The sequence below is a fragment of the Astatotilapia calliptera genome, chromosome 2 (assembly GCF_964374335.1).
Source record: "Astatotilapia calliptera chromosome 2, fAstCal68.1, whole genome shotgun sequence".
NCBI lineage: Eukaryota > Metazoa > Chordata > Actinopteri > Cichliformes > Cichlidae > Astatotilapia > Astatotilapia calliptera.
This window is the reverse complement of record NC_137423.1, coordinates 8,650,998-8,671,766: the sequence shown is the minus strand read 5'-3', so window position 1 is coordinate 8,671,766 and position 20,769 is coordinate 8,650,998. Positions and strand designations below refer to the sequence as shown.

The following is a 20,769-nucleotide window of genomic DNA, read 5'->3' as shown; positions in this document are numbered from 1 at the left end:
CTCATGGGCCTCACTTAAGTAATCCAAAGTATTCAGAATACGTTACTCTCATTGAGTAACGTAACGGAATACGTTACAAAATACATTTTGAGGCATGTATTTTGTAATCTGTAGTGGAATACATTTGAAAAGTAACCTTCCCAACAATGCCCATAGGTTCCTTGGCATTAAAATACTCACAATACTAAGAAATATGTTTTGGTGCTGTAACACCAAACATATGTTCGAACACTTCATGAAGTCTCACATTCAGGATTCACCGCTGTGTACACAGGTAAAGTAATTTAAGTGTTTGAGGGCCGAGTGCTCAGGTTTGCTGGTCTGGGCCAAACACTTGCAGAAATAAACATGAAGACTTCGGCTGATGTTGTAAAGGGTCAAAGGTCATGGAGCTGTGGAAGTGAGGCTGATGTTCTTGCTCTCATCATGTTTGGCAGAGGAAATGTTTGCGCCTGTCCTCGAGTCACTCCAGCGAAAGGATGTTCTGCCTCCCCGATGAGCGTGTGAGCAGAATTTGAATGGAGTCTGGTTTTGTGTGTTGCTAAGAGGACTCTGCAGAGCTGCGAGGAATCTGCACTGCTCAGTTTGCAACTCACTTTTTTTTGGTCCAGTAAAAGGGCAACTGTTCTGATCATTTTAACCACCAGGACAGAAAAACAAAATAGATAATCTCTTTTAGCTTCCTGAACTCTGACTGAGACTTCCTGTGTGTTTTAATCTTTCTGGTTGAGTTGTTTTCTGTATCTTAAAGGCCCAACTTGACGTTTTATTAGTTTAACAGCAGTTAGTTTTAGACTGAACTGATTTCAAACTTTACAGATAACTGAAAATTCATTTTTGGATCATTTGCATTATAAAAACTAACAAAACTGAACATCACTTGATGTTATTCAAAAGCCAAACAGAAGAAAAAACACAGGTAGCCATAATCTGTCATCAATCTAAGAATCGACACCTTGTATAAAAAGCTTTAACTGAAGATAATCATTGAAATTAAGAGTCAGCTTGGTGATCCTGTGCACACAGAAGCATGGGATACTTAGTCTCAAGCGCACACAGTGATGCTTTAAAGACCTTCAGCAGGGTGTCAGACTTAATGCATGTCATTGTTTATGTGCTATTAATAGCAAAGTTCTTTCTGAAAGAACACTCCTCATTTTCTAATAGGTCCAGCACCACTCACTTACTCAGAAATTTCACCCACATATTAAAAGTCAACACATCACAGAGAGATCAGCACTTATATTTGTAAAGATTTGTCCTTTTAAATGGCTATAAAACTAAAAAACAACAACAACACTGAGTACAGATATTTAAAATGCATTTTGCAGTGCTGACCAATGTTACATGATTGCGAAAAGACATCTACACTAACGGCAAACCACCTCTGAACTACTTGGGGATATTAACCCTTGTGTGGTGTTCGTATTTTTGTTACTCAGCCAGTGTTCATGGGTCTGGTGGACCCGCTAGAGTTTTGGCTTTCCAAATTAACACTATCAAACAATTTTATGTTAAATTACTCAACAGATGTTTACTTCATCCCAATTACAAGACATATGAACAGCAAACATGGTTAATTTTTTCCCTTTACCTTTGTTAGATCACATTTATGAATTAATGTGCTTCTCGTTTTTCTTTTATATAAAATGTTATAAATAAATCAGTTATAATCAAGTGGAGTGAGTGGAAAGACACAACACATTTACACGTGAAAAAATAATTAATTGTTTAATTTTTCTTTTGAAAAAAACTGAACACGGGTCGGTCTCACAGACCCGAACACCATACAAGGGTTAAAGGAAGTACACAATCCTGTTTAGACACTTGTAGGCCCGCAGACAGACCTCTAACCCGCTTTCCAAACTAAAATTTGAACATCCTTGGACTTATGACACACTTTCAGGCACTTGGGATTTACACTCTGGCATCCTTTCCTCCTCCTGACCATTTTTCACTTATCTGTTTTGTCTGGTTCTGGAACATTTACTCAAAAGAAATAACCCAAAGTGAACTCATATAGAAGTTCTGCTTTTACCTCAACTTATATGCATATAAATGGTGGTTGATTAAAAGAGTTTGCAGACTGAAGTCCAGCAGATGTATTAGTTCAAAACCACAGAAGCAGCAGGCAGAGCTGCTGCTGTGGTTGCCAGGTTCTCACTGCTCTGGGAAATATTTACCAAAGGGATTTTGTTTGTAGAAAGTCCCTGTAACTCCACCCTGACACAGTTGTTTGCAGAGCAATGCCATGCAAACAGGAATGAAAGAGATAAATGAATTCTTAAATACTACGATTTATCTGTGGTAATTCTGAAGGATCTTCATAACCGGACTGGTAAATATTAGTTTTAAACTCGGGTCTAAAACAGGATGGTTTTATAACATGAACATTGTGCCATGAGTGACTGCATCATCACCCTAAGAACATCTCACTTTAACTGCTTCCTGTATTTAGCAGGTGTGGACTAACCATACAGCAGCAAAACATCCTGTGTCAGGCTGCTGGCAAAACACACATGTGAGAGATAAAAGTGAAGTGAAATGCAAAGACAGCAAAGACACAGAAACAAAGTCCCGGCGGCAAAACAAACGTGGGCGTGGACATAAAATAAATGGACTCATCATTTTATTTAAAACGGCTCCGTTTATAAGCTGTAAAAAAAGAGGAGTAAAGAAATGCTCACACCCTTCAGGACCTGACGTGCTATCAATATTTCTTGTTTAGTCTCAAAGATTTGCATATTTACACTTGCTACTTTGAGCACACTATTGTTAACCTGGAATCACGGTACAACTCGCATGATAGTTCAACTCAGGAGAGCAAAATGTACCCGCCTCAGCCAGTTGCTGTCTTTTTACTGAAGCTTTTGCTGCTACTTTTTCAGAAAGTGTTTTTCTCTGGCTTTTGCTGTTTTATCCCACCCATTTTCAGGTCAGTCCTGGGATCCTTCAGTTGATTCATCTACTGTTCACTGAAGCCTCAGCAGAAATAGTTTCAGGGTGAGGGTTAAAGCCTGAAAGAAGACATCCTTATGGGAGGGAAACAGGGAGAAAAGGTTTTTGCCAAATTACACAAGAGCTGGAATGAAATCAGGACTCATGGAGTCCAGATTAAAAGTTTTTGATTTAAATCATCAGCAGTATTTCCTTGCACGGAGGAGGTCAGGAGGAGAGGTACAACAGTGAGTCTCTACAGCCATCTGTAAAACATGGTGGTGGCTCTATTGTGGTTTGGGCTGCATTTCAGCCAGTGGTGTTGGGATTCATGTCAAAAGCGATTGAATTGTAAATGCGGAAAATTATCACCGTGCAATATCGTCTGGAAAGCATCCGATTGACTACAGCTTCATTTTTCAGCACGATCCCAAAGACTGTCTTTGGGTGTCTAATATGACAAAATGATAAAGCAAGTCCTTTTTGTATCTGAAATGTCAAAGGTCATATCAGGACAGATGTGGATCTAAACAACAATGTAAACAGTTGCAGAGGTGGAAATTCTTATTTTTTGCTTTACTCTCATGAATAAATGTTTAAGGTAAATTAAGGGGGAACTGTTTAAAATCATGTTAAATGCAAAGCATAAATGGAGAAACTAAACGATTTTTTGACTCCTCTTGCATCTCAGTCAAATTCCCACCTCTGAGAACGTTTTCTCAGCTAACAGGATTTCTACTTTTTATTATTTGCTTTGCCTCCATCCTCGCCACCTCCTCTGCCTTCTTTACACCTCACGGTTGGATGTCGTGATTGCAGCCGGCTAATCCCTGATTAGCCTCACAGTGGGTTGTAGGTTCACTCTAGAATAATGGATGAGCAATTTTTTACAAAGCGCTTAGTTACAGCAGCCAGTGTTGTAAATAAGATAACAGCAGGATTTTCACGATGATGTCCCGGCACCCTATGTCAAAGTCATGACCTTTGACATAGGAGCAGCTTCTGAATAGCTTCTACTTTACCCTGAAAAAAAAAATCCAGAGATTTGTGACATGACTCTGAGAGTGATTATAGATTCATACACACATGGTTGTAATAAAATGCAGAATCCTGCTCGGCTGCAAAGGCAAAAACCACGTGGATCGCAGTATCGTGCCAAGGCTCAGACAAAAGCTGCAGACTGTAGACAGAGAGAGCCACAGACATGTTTTTATTCTTAACATTACTCCCTCAATCTGCCAAGGCATCAGAGATTTAAACCAGCAATATATCATGTCAGCCATATCCAGTCCAACGCTAACTCATTTAAGATTTCATAGACATGCTGATGATGATGACGACAGAGCTACACAGAGACAGACACTCCAGTGTTTCCCTGTTGGATCTCTCTGGCTCGTCATTAATTTCACAGTAAGTCGGGGGTTCATTCTTGGTACTACTTTTTCTGTTCACAAGCTGTGATAACTCGCTCGAAATAACTGTCATAATTACCATTAAAGAGGCTGTGAATGTAAATAAAGCACAGAAACACGAATACAGGATCTGAATTTCGACCTTTAAATGTTTCTGCTTTAGTCTGGGGTGGAAAACACAAAGAGTTCAGTCTGGTGAAACACCGACTCGATGGCGACGCGCACTCAGATGGACTGGACGTTTTTCCGGCTCCACTCTGGGTCTCGTGGTGGGATGTAGTCCTTGGAAAGCTGCTTTGGTTCTGCCAGCATCTCAATGCGAGCGCTCGCTGTGGCTCTCCTCGCTGCTCTTGAAACCTTATTATTGAGATTCAAACATTAAATTCCATTAATCACAGACACTTGGAAAAAAAGAATAAGTGAGCAATAAAAATTTAAACTCTAGTGGTAAAAGCTGGTAATTATGCTGCATTTTTATGACCTTCATCAAAACATAAAAGGCATCCTGCAAAACAACAAGTCCCAGAATTTCTCCATCGGCAGAACGACATTAAATATTCATTTGCCTGACTATAATTATTGGAAAGTGTCACAGTTCATTAAAACAAGGTTTTTATGATGTAAAACAACTGGTTCACACAGCTGGAAAATATTTGAATTGACAGTGTGATGTTGAATACACAACCCTAACAAACAGTTTTAATTTATGCTTTGCTGAAAGACTTTTCTAGTGTTCCTTAAAAGCCGCACATTACTGGTCTTTGAGCCTCCTGATGGTATTTATTTGGCATCATAAACTTGGGGTTAGACTAATGTTGGTGTTATACTATCTGTAACAGAGTATGTGAGGGTTTGCTGGGGAAATTTCAGAGGTTGCAAAGGTGTAAAATAAGACCACCAGCAACACCGGCTCTTTTAAGTGGCCTCCAAGAGGATGAAGAAATGATAAAATAAGAACACACTTCTTGTTCTTGGAGTCTGCATGCTAGACTAAAAGTAGTACAGTATTTAGTGACATGGGGTGATGCTGTGTTAGTGAGAGCACTTACAGTCCAGATGGATTCCTCTGGACGTCCAAGTGTGCAGCAGATGTTGCTCTCCTTCAGTCTGGGCAGCGACAGCTGGACGAGTCTCTGCGAGATGCGAGCTTTTCTGGATGAGAGAGAGACGATGGAAGCAACGCTCTGCAGACGAACAGAAGGTATTAGTTTCTACTTTCACAACACATCCCTGCAGAGACAGAGGAAGGCTGATTTGTTTATAAATCTGCTCGACCACTTCACATTTAGGTGCAAAAAATTTAAGAGCCCGAGGTTTAAAACATTTAGTTTAGATCAAAGTGGCTGCTAACGATTACGTGGAAGAAAAGTTCCTAATTACCCGAACCTAAAAAGATTTTATCTTTTAAGCTACAAATATGTGGCTTTTATTTCTTTTTTTCCTATTACAGCTAATTCAATGCAGTGTAAACCCCATTAAACAAATTCTTTCACCACCAAAAAAACAACAATTTTCAAGCTGAATCTATGCCAATAAAATATTGAAAGCATATTTCACAAAAGCGTGTGTGATTAAGCCTCCCTGTGATTACACAAGAAGCCATGAGGCACCAAACTGAAAAAGAGCATGGATGTTTGCACGGATTTGTTTCTGAAATGATCTGCTCTGCTCCTCTTACCTCCCTGCTCCTCTGGAAGTCCGGATGTGCGAGTTTGGGTTTGGAAAGCTGCAGCAGTCGAGGTGTGATCACGGCACTTTTCACCCTGGGATCGGTGTGCCACACAGGACAGTTTTTTTCACACTGAGGCATGTGAGGAGGCCTGTGGGACAAGCAGACGGCATCTTATACCGCGAGAAATAAACCCCTGATAATGCAGGGCTTCGTAATTCTCACATTCTTCTTACATTAGGCCTCGCACAATCGTGTTCCTCAAATAATCCTCAAAATCTTTATCATTCTTGTCAGTACCAGCAGCTCTCTGCCACGCAGCTTCAAAAAATATGCAAATACATGTTAAAGATAAGCTGATAAGTATTCTAAACACTATGGTATGGTGAAACTTTCATTCCCATTGAAGGCACGGATAAGGCCAAAAGCTAGAAAACAAACAGACAAAGCTAAATGAGTAAACCTTACTGGGAAAGTGACTAAGATGTGCGTCATGTAAGTACAACAAAACTCTGTCACAGCCTAATAAAGGAAAAATGTAAAAAAAAAAAAAGAGAATATTTACAACATTTAAGCTTTTTTGGGTAGTTTATTGCCTGATCGTGTGTCCAGTTTGCTTGTTATTATTCAGTCTTCGTGTGCTTCCATTTATGTATAATTATTGCCTCAGTAGTTCAGCTTATCTTCACTACAGGATCAGATACAGAAATGCTCCCAAATCATTTTGGCTTACTCTGTGCTTTTTTTCTTCACAATCTCCTTTTTGGGTTTGATTTTATCTGCTTTGTTTTGTCTCACTCATTTATCCGTCTGTATCTCTTAGAGCAACAAGATGAGAGTCTGGCAATTGTTACTTCTTATACAGGACATTAAAACAGCAATTACTGTGATATTTGTAGCCTAAAAAATGCAGACATCAACTTGTACTGATTTGAAACAAACAAACAAACAAACAAACAAAACAAAAAAAACCTGGGATGCATCTCACTCCATCCAACTACATGTTCAGCTGCTGCCGCTGGGCTCGGGATTTATAAAAAGACTTCCGCGGCAGTCTACGAGGGTCCCAGAGGTGCTGAGCCTTGGACAATAAGCTCTATTGTCTCGTCTCCTCGCTCTTCCACAGTCTGTCACTGAAATAACAGATGTACGAACGCTGGCTTCCTCACACTGCACAGTGTTGGGCCTGATCCTCTGCTCGGCCTTCTCAGATTTAACTTTATGATTTGTTACATTCTGCTGGAATTAAACTTGAGACTTTGGTTTGCATGTGAGCTCCTGCAGGGAGAATAAAGGCTTTGGAGTTTGACATGTGATGGGGGGCCGTGGAAATATCGTTTAAAACAGACAGCTCAAAGAGTTTGTCTGGCTGCTGCTTATATGCTTCTCAACGCCGAAGCAGTAACGAGCAGTTTGACATAATGGCAAATGGGGGAAATATATAAATATACCATGTAAAATTTCAAATCCACCAAACCAAACTGAGTCACATAAGCTTTTACTTAATGAAAATGCATTTATTTATAAACTTCTTACTACACAATTGATTTAGTGTTTAGTCTTAAAAAGCTCAGAGTTGCCAAAGTATTGCAACAAAATAAAAGACTCGTGATTTTATTTGCATCAATGCAGGACTAATCTACGGTAAGTAAGCTCCATGTTAAGACACCTCACATCTGGAAAACTGGTAGACGGTAGGTCCTTAATTGTGTGATATATGATAAATTGTATTACTGATCATGTTAATCTCTAAAACAGCAGCATGGCTCATATAACAGGCAAAGAAAGATTCCCTCCGCAAAAAGAAAATCTTTCAGCTTGTCTGCTGCCCCTTTGAGGCCCTCTCCTTGAGCACCTCTGGACAGCTTCCAGTGGTGACCAAGGAAAGATATTTTAACAGTGCTGTGCACAGTTACGGCCATTTTTTGTTGAATGTCTTCTCTCAGACTCGTCAGGATGTTATAGCCCAAACGATTTGGGGAGAAAAGGTTTTTTAAAATGTTTCATTTGGATGAGTCTTGGTATTTAACCTGTGGTGGGGTTATTACCTTCGAGGTGGTCCTGAGGGTCGTCATGTGCAAAGATGTCTACCTCACTAGAGGTTAAATACCTGGGAGTTGCAATCGGACATCTAGCTCTCTGTTAATCTCTGAAAAGAAAAATTATGGTGTTTGTTTCCCAGACTAGGATTAAGCCTAGTCCTAGACTAAAAAGATTATCAGTGGTGATCTTTGTGGCATTTTTCCTTATAGTCTGGGACTTAAACCATGACTGGGAAAGTTGATCATGGTCGCTCATTGTGTTTGATACAGTGGTTGATGTTTGCCCTCTGTGCTAATTTGATGTTGCAGATGACGCAAAAACACCAGGGACCTTCAAACACCTTCAAACCGTTTGAAGCACTTGAGGGGAGATCAAGAATAGAATAGCCCTTTATTGCCATTCTACGTGTAAAATGAAATTATGGGTGCTCCACGCCAACTGTGCAGGAGTAAAAAAATTTTTATGAATAGTAAAAACATCAGGAAAAAAATAGCAAACAGAAGAGATATATACAGTCTAGAGGAATACATATAAACTGGAGGAATATATACAAAACAATGGAAAGGCACACATTGGAGAGCAAAGTGCTTGGAGGTAGTGCAAAGAAAAGACTTGGTCTGAATGGAGTCTGTATGTGAGTGACATGAGTGATGAGAGTTACTCAGACCGTGGCTCAGATTGGTGAGGTGGGTGGGCAGTGGTGGTTTGTGAGGAGATAGTGTTTGTTAACAGTCTAAATGGCTCAGGGGAAGAAGGTGCTGTGAGTCTGGAGGTGTGGGACCTGACTGCCCTGAGGCACTGACCAGGGTCAGTGGTGGGTGGGGTGCGAGGCGTCACCTGTGATGGACCTGGTATTCCTGAAACAGGACGATCTGGCGATAGCCTCCAAGGAGACAACCGTGAAGGAGAAGGTTTTGTGTTTTCATTTTTTATGACCAGAAACAAAAAACGTTTCCATCCCATCTTGTGTTGCATAAAAACATTTAAACCAAGCACGGGTTTGATGCTTCTTATGCCTAGACGTCAGAGGAAATAGTATCCCTTGAGTGTCACTGATTGAGCTGTAGGTTACATGTAACAGCTGTTTCAGACAGATCATTTGGAAATGGTTCACATTGAAATAGAGAAGTAGAAGTAGAAGATGCTTATTGTGCAGGGCTCTCCAGCTGCAAAGATAATATGTTTGCATGTAACATGAACACACATGGATTAAGTTTAGCATGCACTGAGGCTTTTACCCTGCATCCTGGGAGCTTCGAGTCCTGGTTCTGGGTGTCGACAAACGCAGGGTGTTTTCGTACTGGGACGTCTTGGAGGAAGGTCGCTGGGTCTTCCTGAAGAGGCTCGCCGTCGCCTCCTCCTCCTTCCTGCAGGAAAATGGAAGCCATTAGCGTGCCCATTATGTGCTGTGTTGTGTGTCTGGAACAAAACATTGTCTTGAGCCAGAAAGAAGAAAGTAGGAGGAGGGGATGATGATGAAGGGGCAATTCAGAACAATGGTTAAGTGTCAGTGTTCAGCTGATGACGGGGGAATGAGTGGAAAATGCAGCCGGAAAAACATTTAAATTTCATTACGCAGCCGAGACTGCGGAGTGACACTCGAGGTTAAATGCTCGCTTCGCATTGTTTTGCTCCTCGACGGTGTGTCACCGATGCAGAATCCTTCCTGATTCAAATAACGAGGAAAAAATCTGATCAAACTTTTTATATCAATAAAAAAGACGAATGGCACATAGAAAGATTAACAAATTGGTTTTGGACTTTTCATGGCATTTGTTGACACTAGCAATAAAAAATACAAAATCTTACTCTTTTGTTGTTAATGCCGTTATCTTGAACTAACGATCCACTCCTCTAATCTAAAAAAGCTGAGTAAAAAGTACAAAATTGCCACCACAAACAATTTATCCACACAACAGTTCAAATTTGAGCAATTTTCTCTTAAAAAGCAGAAATCAGAAAATATTTAATTGTTAAAGGTAACTATTGTAAATTCCTGAGCTTAAAATAGTTATAGTTGTCACTATAATGTGAAGAACCAACTGCTATGACTTCATGTCCATAGTGTCTATGTATTATGTATTATGCTGGAGAGACGTTTGCTGAAGTTGAAATGGGGCTGGACTGTATTTTTGTGCAATACCAATTTATACCACAAGATGGTGTATTTAAGTAATGTAGTCTTTTTTCAGAAAGGTATCTTAACTTAAATGGTGACCCGGAAAAGGCAAAAAACTGAGGGCGAGCAAAAAGAAGCTGCACATTTCAACACTGCCCCTTGTGGTGAAACCTTTAATTAAAGGGTAATTAAAGAACGTACCTTTGATTAATGATTTTACATGTTAACATATTAATTTTCTAATACATCTGAAAAGATTTTCAGTGATTACCTATCATCTTTTTAGGCTGTTTTTCTTTACAGATGCCAAAAAAGCTTCTCAAATATATGGATTTGTTGATTTTCTTTGTTTTATATTAACACTGACATCATCTGTCTGGATTTAGGGATCATCAAGTCAAATAGTGATTATAATAATAATAAATAATAATAATTAGCTGCACACCTAATTGGCCTGAAAAATTCAAAAGTTCCAGCTGCCAAGTAAAATAATTAACGTGACACTATTGATAAAGAAACCTTGACCACAGAGCCAAATAATCAGATTAGAAATGAACAAAGCGGACTAGACATCTTGCCTGCACTCTCATTAAATTAGGCATTGAGGCTAATTATCAGATACAATAGCCCTGTAAATACATTTAACTGATGTAGCTTACAGCAAATCAGAGGCAGGGAAAAAAGGATCAGTATGTATGCAGTGAGCATCGGGAATCAAGCTCCTCTATAGCTGATGGTCTGCACCAAACCAGCAGGTGATCAGTGTCATCTTCCGTTACAGTGAATTATTACTGCAGTTCAGTGAGCTGCACTTCCTGCGCGTGGGTTTCTGATTGAGTTACACTGAACATCGTTGCTCCTCTCATCCGACAGCTGATGCAGGAGAAACAACAAACAGAAGAGCTGTGGACCTGTAGCTAGCACTAATCGAGCCTGACAGCTCTCGAGGGTGATCACCTGGCATCAGTCCCGAACATCACTTTACTCTGTGCTAAAGAGCTCTGCGAAGATTTCCACACAAATATGTTGATGCATCACAACATAAAAAGCTTGTGTACACTGCTCTGATCACAAACAGCCCTCCCTCTCATGTCTTTTTGATAGAGTCATCAATAATGTTGGAGGAACAGCCGGGCTACAGTTACCTCCGGTGGTCCTCCCTTGCTGAGAAATCTCTTTTGTGCCTGGATAGGTATTGGATTCTTGCACTTGGAGCGGCTCCGAGCGCTGAAGCGGAGATGGGCCATACAGGCCCCTGGTTGCCCCAGCTCAGCTTCTCACTGATCAATGGAAAGGTTTCCAAAAAGGAGCTCTGATGATAAGCATCTTTGTGCAGAGGCAGAATAAATATTTTCCCAAAGAAAAAAAAAAAAGATCCATTCAATCAACAAACCATAAATTCTTCTCATTTCTCTATTGTTTTTCTCTTTTAAACACACATTCGGTGGGTGCCAGACATCTGTCTTTAATTATGCACTTTGGAGAAATTGCACTCAAAAGAAGGAAACACTGACCACATAGGCTCCTGAATTCTTGGGAGTCAGTTTTAAGTCAATTTTCAAATGATGTAACAGCTGGAAGAGAACTAAGTATGCTCAAAATGTTTAGGGCTTTAAAAACAGACGTGTGATGAATAGTGGCCATTGTGGCGTTACAAAAAGTCTGTGTGCAGAAAGAATTCGGTTTTAATCAAGGGGAAGATGCTCGTGTGAGTCAGCTACTCACCAAGGAGTCGTGGCCCAGACTGTTTTTGAGGTTTTGTGTTGAGCCAACTCCAAGATTCTGTCAAACGACACAGCATTCACAAAACAGCAAAAACTAACAATAAATACGAGTGTATTTCAGGGACTGTGGGCCCAAAGCGGGGCTGTGCAATCGCTCAGCGAGTTTCCCTTCTCTGTTTAGGGTTTTCCATATTTTGGCTCCCAAACAGTCTCGCTCATTTTTTTAAAATCTCTGTTTCAACTTTAAATCTTTACCACCAATCAAAAAGCAAAGACGCGAATGCCAGAGTTTGACTGTGAGTCATTCATTTTCATGACAGTGGTTTCCTATTTTGCACCACCACCTCCATTTAACCCCTTTAATATCTGCAATGTTCCAAAAATACTCCCTACTAGAGGTTACTGATTATATAAAACATGGATTTTTACAACATAGCTTTGAATTTTCAGGTGTTGGTTTTAAGCTTGCATCAGTATTAGCATCAAAAGCTTAATCTAAAACTGTAGGCAAACTATTTCCCCCATTTATTCATTATGTTGGTTTCAGCTGGTTACACTTTTAGCTCCTTTAAATGGTTTAATCCTGACTTTTAGCTTAATGTTTCTATTCTTTCTTAATGACTTTATGTTAATTAGATGGTTTTATCATGATTTTACCTAACCTGTTAAGAGTTTGTGTTTTAACTGTTTATTGCTGACATTTAAGTTTCAAATTTCTTTGCCAGACTTGAAGCTAAATTTTTCTTCCAGACTTTTTATTACTTTTAACTTCATTCCTGCCTTAAGCCTTTTTATTCTCAACACTGAGTTTTTTTAAAACTGTTAGCTACTATTGAGGTTTTGTACTCACATGAGCACTCGCCATGTTTAGAATAAGGCCCCAACTACACAGGCCTTGACTGGTCCACGAGTAACATTTTAGCAGTCGCCCACAGTTTGTATGGAACACACCAACTTTACCTGCAACTACTCTCAGAGTGTTAGTGATACCCCCCAGAAACTGGAAACAGAGACCTTTCTACTTCATAAAAAACTTTAACTTTTATTTTGCAGTAAAGTTGCGCCACTGCTCAGTTTGCAGACAAGTTTGTATCTTCTATGAAAATTATAGGCAACTGCAGCAATCTGCAAGCAACCAATGCAATTACAAAGAGATTTTTTTTTTGGAAAAGTATCGTCTCTGCAACCGATTTCCCTTCGCCAACCTATCGGGGGATATTTTTTCCCCCTCACAACCTACATTTTGTTACACCCGATATGGTGGAAAACTCTTGAGCAAGAAAATGCTGTTTCAGCTGTTTATTCCTGAGTTTATAGTTAAATGGCCTGTATTTGTATAGCGCTTTTACTAGTCCCCCCTAGGGACCCCAAAGCGCTTTACACACCCAGTCATCCACCCATTCACACACTGGTGGAGGCAAGCTACAGTTGTAGCCACAGCTGCCCTGGGGCAGACTGTTGGTAGGAATGTTGCAACGCACAATATCTCCTTATAGTGGTCAATATTTTACACAAACACACCAAATCTATTGAGAATGATTAACTTTCTGAGAAAGGCATAAAGATCAAAACCATTTCACCTCTGTGATGGACCAAATGTGGACTGAACAGCTGCAAGAATAAAAAACAAAAGCAAAAAATGAGTTAAGGCTACCCCCCAATATTTGATGACTATTTTGCATGTATAAAGTGATAAATTTACCTTGTTTTCCAGACACCATCTCCCCTTGCGGCTGCTGTGAGCTGGATGCGTCAGCTTGATGTCACATTACTCTCTCCATAGCCACAGCAGGAGTCCTTAGCAACCAGCTCCACACCTGAGGACGCCCTGAAACTGGAGTCTGTGTGGTTAACTCAACCATCCGGCCCACTCAAGACTTCAGAAGCTGAATGTTATAAGGAAAGTGGACACTTCTAGGTCAGTTGGGAGGCCTACTGTTGCTGTGGCATTCTGGAGAGCTCGATTCAAAATATAAATGTGCTCCAATGGTGTGAAGTGACTAAATGTCAAGCGCTATGTTTGTGATGAGGCTTTGTGCTCACATGAGCAACGACACAGAGCTGTGCTGTTGTAAACAAAACTATGTGAAAGGTCAGTGGTTCAAAACACTAAAGATTTAATGCAAAAGAATAATTCAGTGGAAACTGTTTATTTAAATGTGAAATAATGGCCAATAAGACATCATCAAACTGTTTACACATTACTGTAAAATGCATGTTTTGGTTTTGGAAAAATAGGAGTCACAAAAAACAAAAAGTAATGTGCCCTTTTAAATCACCAAAGTGTTACATATGAAGGTGTTTCGTTTTATTCAGTTCTTAAGATAAAAAACCAAACTCCTTTTTAAAGCATTAAGATGACACACAATGAATAAGATAACAATGAACGCGTTACATACGTGTGTTTTTAAAGCTGTAACACTCCTGAGCGATAATAAACTCAAAATAAAGCAGCAGTATTGCAGCAAAGAGCCATGTCTTTTAGTTTTTTTCCGTTATGCTTAAATGTTTCAAGATTTTGATATTAACGGCAGAACAGAGTCAAAGTTTGCACTTTAGCGGCCCCACATGGCAAAATGGTGTCACTTTCAGACATTTTAACAGTTGAACCTTTCATGAATTTTTTGTTGTTGTAATTTTGCCTTTCCCCATACACCACCACAGAGGATTTTAAATCAAACAGTCCAGATGTGTTTGAAGAACAGACTTTTATCTTAAATTTAAGGGCTTCAACAAAAAAATGTCAACTGTTTAGGAATTACAGCCTTTTAATACACAGTCCAGTCTCAAAAGTAATTGGACAGTTGATGAACAATTCCCTGCTCGTTTTTCAATAGAAAGCAGATAAATGATTTGAAGTGTTAAACTTGCATCTGATAGCCGTTCACTGGATTTCTCAATATGAGGTCCAAAGAAGTGTCGATTAAAGCGGAGAAGGTCTTCATTGATCTGAAAACCAAACTACACCTATCAGAGAGACAGCAAACACTTGAGGAGAGGCCAAATCAATAATGCGGTATCGGCCAGCTCAGCAAAACCTAAAGGCCTGGAAGACCGGGGAGGAAAAATCAGTGAGAATGATCCCAGAGTTCTTTCCATGGTTACGAAACATCATTACTATCTAACCAGTCAAGACTGCTCTCAGGGAGGTGGGCAAATCACTGTTAGTGTACAATCCAGGAAAGCCCGATCATACTTTGTCAAAAATCATATAAATATATATACGTTTGAACAGATTAAACCAAGACTAACTAACAGAATAATGGGTAGAGAAATGTATGGAGAAGGAGGGGTGTGTATAAAAATGGCTGTAATTCCTCAACAGTTTATGCAGCACTTCTATTAAAACCCACGAATTAATACTGAAAGTCTGGACTTGATGTTCACTGTGGTGGTGTACAGTCCAAAAGCACAAAATTTTATGTTTTAATTTGAGATCTCAGTCAGTAAAAGTTAGTTTGGACCACTTGTCTCAGCTGATATGACGAATTTAAGCAGCTTGAGATTTGTATGCAAGTATGAAATACGCTGACACATTTAAATCATTAAGATCGATTTGAAAACTACTGCAACTGCAGCTCCAAACAACATTAGAAGGAATTAAAAATTTAAAACACAGTAACAGTCTTGTAAATGTTAACATTTGTGGCTCCACACATCACCTGCTGGGACAAAAATAGAGATAATGGTTTTGTGTTCTCCCAGTTTGACACAAATCAATAAAAAAAATTTAACAGGCCAACAAACAGTGAGGGTTTTTTTTCCTCCTCACAAACGTGAAATACCAACAGAAATAAATACCAGAGGTTTAGCCTACAAACGTAGTGAAAACAGTAAAGTTAAAAAAAAAGTGCAAAGAGCTCACTGAATGTGATTAAGTGACAGGAGTTAACAGTGCGTTTCATAAACCGTCACAAACCAACTGGGAGATCAGGGCCTGAGCGTCCTGCACGCCAGAGCTCAGCTCCGTCTCGCCCTCCTTCACGTGGGTAGCGATGAGGAACAAGCGCCGGTCGCCGAGCTCGGACAGAGACAGAGCGTCGTGGAGGTCAGTGATGCCGCAGGAACCTGGAAGGTCCTGGAGAAAGAAAAAAACATTGAGCATTAAGTAAGATAAGGATGATATACTCCTATATTATATAAAAAAAAATATAAAGATGAACTTATTTGAAGGGCGTAATGTCTGAGAAATCTTTGCTGACATTTTATCCACCACCAAATTACTGCAGAATAAAATTTGCAGGGTTTGCTGCTTCAGTGATTTTAACCCAAAATATGAAAATGAGAAAAGGATGGAAGCCATCTTTCAGATTTTATTTAGTGACATCTAAATCGACATACGTGCTTTTCAGATGGACAGAAAATGCAAACAGATACAAATCAAAAGGAAATGCAAGTGATAGACTGACACATCATTCAGTTTTAAAACACCTGTCTGTGAAGGTTCTCAGTCATCCAGGTCATCGTAGTGAAAGGAGCTTGCAAAGAAAAGCGTCTGGACTTCTTTAAGTTGCTTGAAGACGTTTCACCTCTCATCCGAGAAGCTTCTTCAGAGAAGGATCAAAGAAGAAGCTTCTCGGATGAGAGGTGAAACGTCTTCAAGCAACTTAAAGAAGCCCAGACGCTTTTCTTTGCAAGCGTCTGGGCAAGTTGCTCTCATGGCTAATCGGTGCATGGAGTCTGTTGACATCACATTTTCAGATCAACTTAGCTCGCTTTGAACCCTGGCCAAGGTGTTCTATCCTTTAGATCGCTATCCACAGCTCGTGCAGAGGGAAGGAGCACACATCTACCAGTAACATCACTGGTGCATGTTAAAATGTTTATGTGGCACAGACATGCCTTTTATTAAAAAGCTGAACATGTCGTACAGAGGAGCTTAGTGAGAGTGATCACAAGACTGTGATGAGGTGTGTTCATCGAAGCCTAATGCAGCCTTCTCCAAACTTCAGGCAGCTGCAGCTTAGCTTGATATCTGAAAATCTCTATTTTGTTGTTTCCTGCTGTTGACATGTTACAAGATAGGAGTTCAGGGTAGAAAATAAATAAATAAATGCAATTCTTCACATTAAAAGCCAGTTCTATTTTGTGTTTACTTTAGTTGCATCAGTTGCAAGTCTGAAACAAATCAATTGAACTTGTTTCTTTCACGCCCACCTGTTTGTTGGCCAGCACCATTAAAGGCAGGCTTGGACGAGAGGCCAGCAGCTCGTGTAGGTGTTTCTTTGCCACTGGAAAGAGCTGCGGGTTGGACGAGTCGACTACAAATACCAGCAGCAGTGCTTTAGGGATATATTTCTGCCAATATGGCCGCAGATCCTCTTTACCTCCAACTGTCAAAAGAGAGAGACAACACACACTGTTCAAATACAACTCCCGTGTTTATTTCTGTTACATTTTATGCATTATACAGCAACACATATGTGATTTTCAACTGGATCATATGAGACAGAGCATACTAAAGATGGGCTCAGGCTTACTTTCCAGAAACTCGATATAGCAGTCATCTTTGTTGATGGAGACGGCGTTGAAGCCCTGTGTCGGCTGTATGTCCTGCTCCAGGCGGCCGGTGGACAAAGACTGCAGCAGGCTGGTCTTTCCGGATCCATCGAGACCCAGAACCAGAACCTGTGTTCCCTTTGACTTCACAGGCTGGGACTGGAACACAGACCACACTGGATCAGAGCCTGATATTCACACCAATATTAAAAAGGATTATTTCCTCTATGATGTCATTGGTTCAGGAAATGTAAATGTAAAAATTGAGTTTTATTTAAAAAAATTATTTAAGTCAAAAAAAGATGTTTAATTATTATCTTAAGAAGAAAATCAGATGTTAGCTGACAGAACTGATATTGCAGGTTAGTAATTAAAAATAAATCTCAGGCTAGAAGTACTGTAGACAGTTTCTCAATCTCAAAGAAACGCCAAAATGTATATAATTCTTTAGAAAAATATTATTTAGGAACAGCTAATATTGATAATATATACCAAACAACTGTCTTAATGTTTCAGATTTTGTTTAGTATTTAAAAATACTGTGAATAGGTCTAATATACGGCATAGTGTAGAACTGTGCAGAAATAAGCAGTTTTTCCTGTTTCTCATGTTAAATCTTGGAAGGAAGGTCCTTTTTACTCTTTATTCATAATCATGCCAAATAGTGTCTCTTAACTTGTTCCAGGCCGAGTTATCATAGTTTTGTATTTTCTTGATTAGTTTTTATATTTATTTCACTTTGACTTTTGTTTTTATTTCAGTTTAGTTTCAGTTAATTTCCAGAGTGTGATTGCTCATTTTAGTTTATTTTTATTGTCTGAAAAATGATTAGTTTTAGTTTAGTTTTTGTAAGTTTCAGGGCCAGAGTTTTAGTCTTTTAAAGTATTATTGTATTTGGGGTACATGCCAGATGCAGGATTTAGGAAATTGACTATAGATGTTACAATATAAACACAGAACTTTTTGAAAGCAGTTGATTCCAGTCTTAACCAAAATAACAAAACTTAGCACATTTAATTGGTCTTTTTTTTAAAAAATACTTAGTTTTTCAATTTTTTTTCTTATTATTTTTATATTCGTTAAATACAATTAGACAGATTTTTTTTTAAGTTAACTATAATAAGCTTCCGTCCAGTAGGTCGAGCTCAGACATTATTTTAGTTTAGTTAGTAAAATGTAATATGCACTAATAATAATAATAATAACCTAAAAGAAAAAAAAATCTCTTTTTTGGTTTACACATCCCATATTTTATTTTAGATATTTCAAAATGTCCATTTACTCAGTGAAATTTTTTTTTACTTTTGTATTTATTTAATTATTTTATTTAATAACTTCTCTTGGGATGTAAATAAAAAAAAATGAATTAATATATAAAATGTGCAGATTAATCCAGCCGCTGCCTCACTAAACTGTCCCGAAAACCGCCTTTGAGTTGAATGGAACAGCCTACATTTCCCAGAACACCACGTGGGAACCCCAAAGAACGTGCATTTGCCGCTGAAATATGTACAACTTTACGCAACATGTAAAATAAGTTATTTTACCGAAACGCTTCTTCGTCTCGTCTTAAGTGTAAAACCCGGGGGGGGGCAGCTGGGGTGAAGGCACAGATGTAGTGTTTTAGGAGCAGCAGTCTGAACATTTCCACACAGGTGTGTCCGGTGAACGTTACCTGTGATGTGTTCCGAACTTCAGCAGCTGCTACAGGTTCAACCACGGCCGTTGTGGGCTCAGCACACTGTGTCTGCTGCTGCTGAGCTTTAATCACCGGAGTCTCTTCCTCTCTTATTTCATCCTTCTCTCCTTCCCGCTGCTCTCTGTCACTTTCACCGACCTCTCCCAGGCGTGTTTCGGGCTTCTCCTCCCCGGAGGAGGACGCATAGTTCCAGATAAGAAAAGCGACTCCTCCCGCCACAGCGACGGAGGCGCCGACGATACCAGCTCTGCTCAAACTCAACATGGTGCTCAACTGCCGGCTTTGCTGCTCTGTCTGGGCGCCGTTTACCCGTTTGCCTGCGACATGATTGGAGTTCTGGTGAAAATGTAAGTCCGTAAGCGCTTCCCCGCCCCTCTCCTCTGCTCAACAAGTGGATTAACAGACCGGAAGCTCCGGAGGAACTTCTCAAAACGATATTTCCGGATAAAGTGCGCGGAGGTGTTGATGCAGTTCTGAGACCGGCCGCCAGATGGCGCAAAATAATCTTGAAATGTTTTAATGCAACCATTTCTTTAACGCTGTTATTCGCACTCTGACCGCTAGGGTGTCCAACTACTGTATAATACACTTGCATTTAAAATATATAAATTACTAGTAGCCAATATAAAGTTTAAATTTTAAGAACAATTACTGCAGTAAAAAAAGAAGTGGTAACTGTTCTAATTATCCTGCTTAGTCAAAGTATAATTTTTTATTTAATTTGCGATATTTGATGGTTTTATGTATTTTTATTTTTACCCCATATTTTTTCATTGTTTTGTCATTATTCCATGTTATTTTATTGATCACTTATTTGAGCTAAGTGCTAATATTAGTTTAACTGTAATTTTACCCAATGTCACACCTTCTTTATTTTTAATGTTGGAAAAAGTAAATATTTATTTTCAAGAATAAAAAAAATTGTGAAAATGTTGAAGGAGGGATAGCAAGCTGGGGATCAAATTGGCTACAAAAGGGTTGAATCCAGACCGCTAGGTGGCTTTAACCCAAGTGTCATTAATAAAATGAACTACTATTCCTGCAGTGGAGATACCTGAACTCATACACAAGAAAAAAAAAACTGAAATTAAAATGTTTAACATTTTAATTGCTTGAATAACAGCGCATACATAAAATCCTTCCCTTCTTATTTAACATCTAAGCATTTTGTGATTTAAAGACTGGGATCCATACATTTTAATTAAATATATATTTAAAAAAAACACTCTTAGTCCCCCCCCCCTTTCTTTTGCAAATGGATAGGGCATTAGATGCATTCTCAGAATTTATTTTATATTGTTTTTGTTATACAAATCAAAGGAGAAAACTCCAGAGGTAATTCAGACTTTATATTAAATTAAACTCAAAAAGGTTACAATGTGGTCCTTAAAAATGTAAATAAATCTCGCTTAGTAACACAAAGACAGGCTAAATCAAATAAATAAGACGAAATTTATTTCATTTTACAATTCTTATAGCCTAATTTTAACTATGATAAAAGTTTCCTCCTCATTTATTTTTTTTCCCCATTGCAAAGGTGGTACCTATTATATTATTCTTTCTTTCTATTTCCACCCGTGGTATTAAAATACACTTCTGGGTGATTTCAGAGGCTTTAAAGCATGTAAGTGATTCATTAAGGATTACAAAAGGATTCAGACCTGCAA

General features: G+C 39.1%; 2 protein-coding genes across 3 annotated transcripts; both read right to left on the bottom strand.

Annotated features, from left to right (window-relative positions):
- Positions 1 to 3,981: 3,981 nt before the first annotated feature.
- On the bottom strand, positions 3,982 to 13,844 carry spmap2l (sperm microtubule associated protein 2 like). Of its 2 annotated transcripts, XM_026183655.2 has the most exons (8): positions 13,607 to 13,774; positions 13,485 to 13,515; positions 11,906 to 11,962; positions 11,326 to 11,460; positions 9,300 to 9,428; positions 6,028 to 6,169; positions 5,399 to 5,533; positions 3,982 to 4,706 (listed from the first exon to the last, which is right to left on the bottom strand). In XM_026183655.2, exons 1-8 carry the CDS (start codon positions 13,623 to 13,625, stop codon positions 4,575 to 4,577), a joined length of 780 nt encoding a protein of 259 aa, XP_026039440.2. In that variant the 5' UTR covers positions 13,626 to 13,774; the 3' UTR covers positions 3,982 to 4,574. The 2 variants fall into 2 exon arrangements, with proteins under 2 accessions (XP_026039440.2, XP_026039450.2); XM_026183665.2 differs by lacking the exon at positions 11,326 to 11,460 and having other exon boundaries at positions 13,607 to 13,844.
- Positions 13,845 to 14,557: 713 nt separating this feature from the next.
- On the bottom strand, positions 14,558 to 19,535 carry arl9 (ADP-ribosylation factor-like 9). The gene is made up of 4 exons (XM_026183636.2): positions 19,079 to 19,535; positions 17,385 to 17,562; positions 17,062 to 17,237; positions 14,558 to 15,982 (listed from the first exon to the last, which is right to left on the bottom strand). Exons 1-4 carry the CDS (start codon positions 19,364 to 19,366, stop codon positions 15,806 to 15,808), a joined length of 819 nt encoding a protein of 272 aa, XP_026039421.1. The 5' UTR covers positions 19,367 to 19,535; the 3' UTR covers positions 14,558 to 15,805.
- Positions 19,536 to 20,769: the final 1,234 nt, after the last annotated feature.

Bases quoted from the DNA above. Each gene is read 5' to 3' on its own strand.
- arl9 (XM_026183636.2), bottom strand. From the start codon at position 19,366: ATGTTGAGTTTGAGCAGAGCTGGTATCGTCGGCGCCTCCGTCGCTGTG. The intron at 17,238-17,384 runs GTAAGCCTGAGC...CTCTTTTGACAG, and splicing joins CTATATCGAGTTTCTGGAAA to TTGGAGGTAAAGAGGATCTG. The intron at 15,983-17,061 runs GTGGGCGTGAAA...TTCTTTCTCCAG, and splicing joins TGGTGCTGGCCAACAAACAG to GACCTTCCAGGTTCCTGCGG.
- spmap2l (XM_026183655.2), bottom strand. The intron at 6,170-9,299 runs GTAAAAGCCTCA...CTTGTCCCACAG, and splicing joins CGAAGCTCCCAGGATGCAGG to GCCTCCTCACATGCCTCAGT. The intron at 5,534-6,027 runs GTAAGAGGAGCA...GTTCGTCTGCAG, and splicing joins ACTTCCAGAGGAGCAGGGAG to AGCGTTGCTTCCATCGTCTC.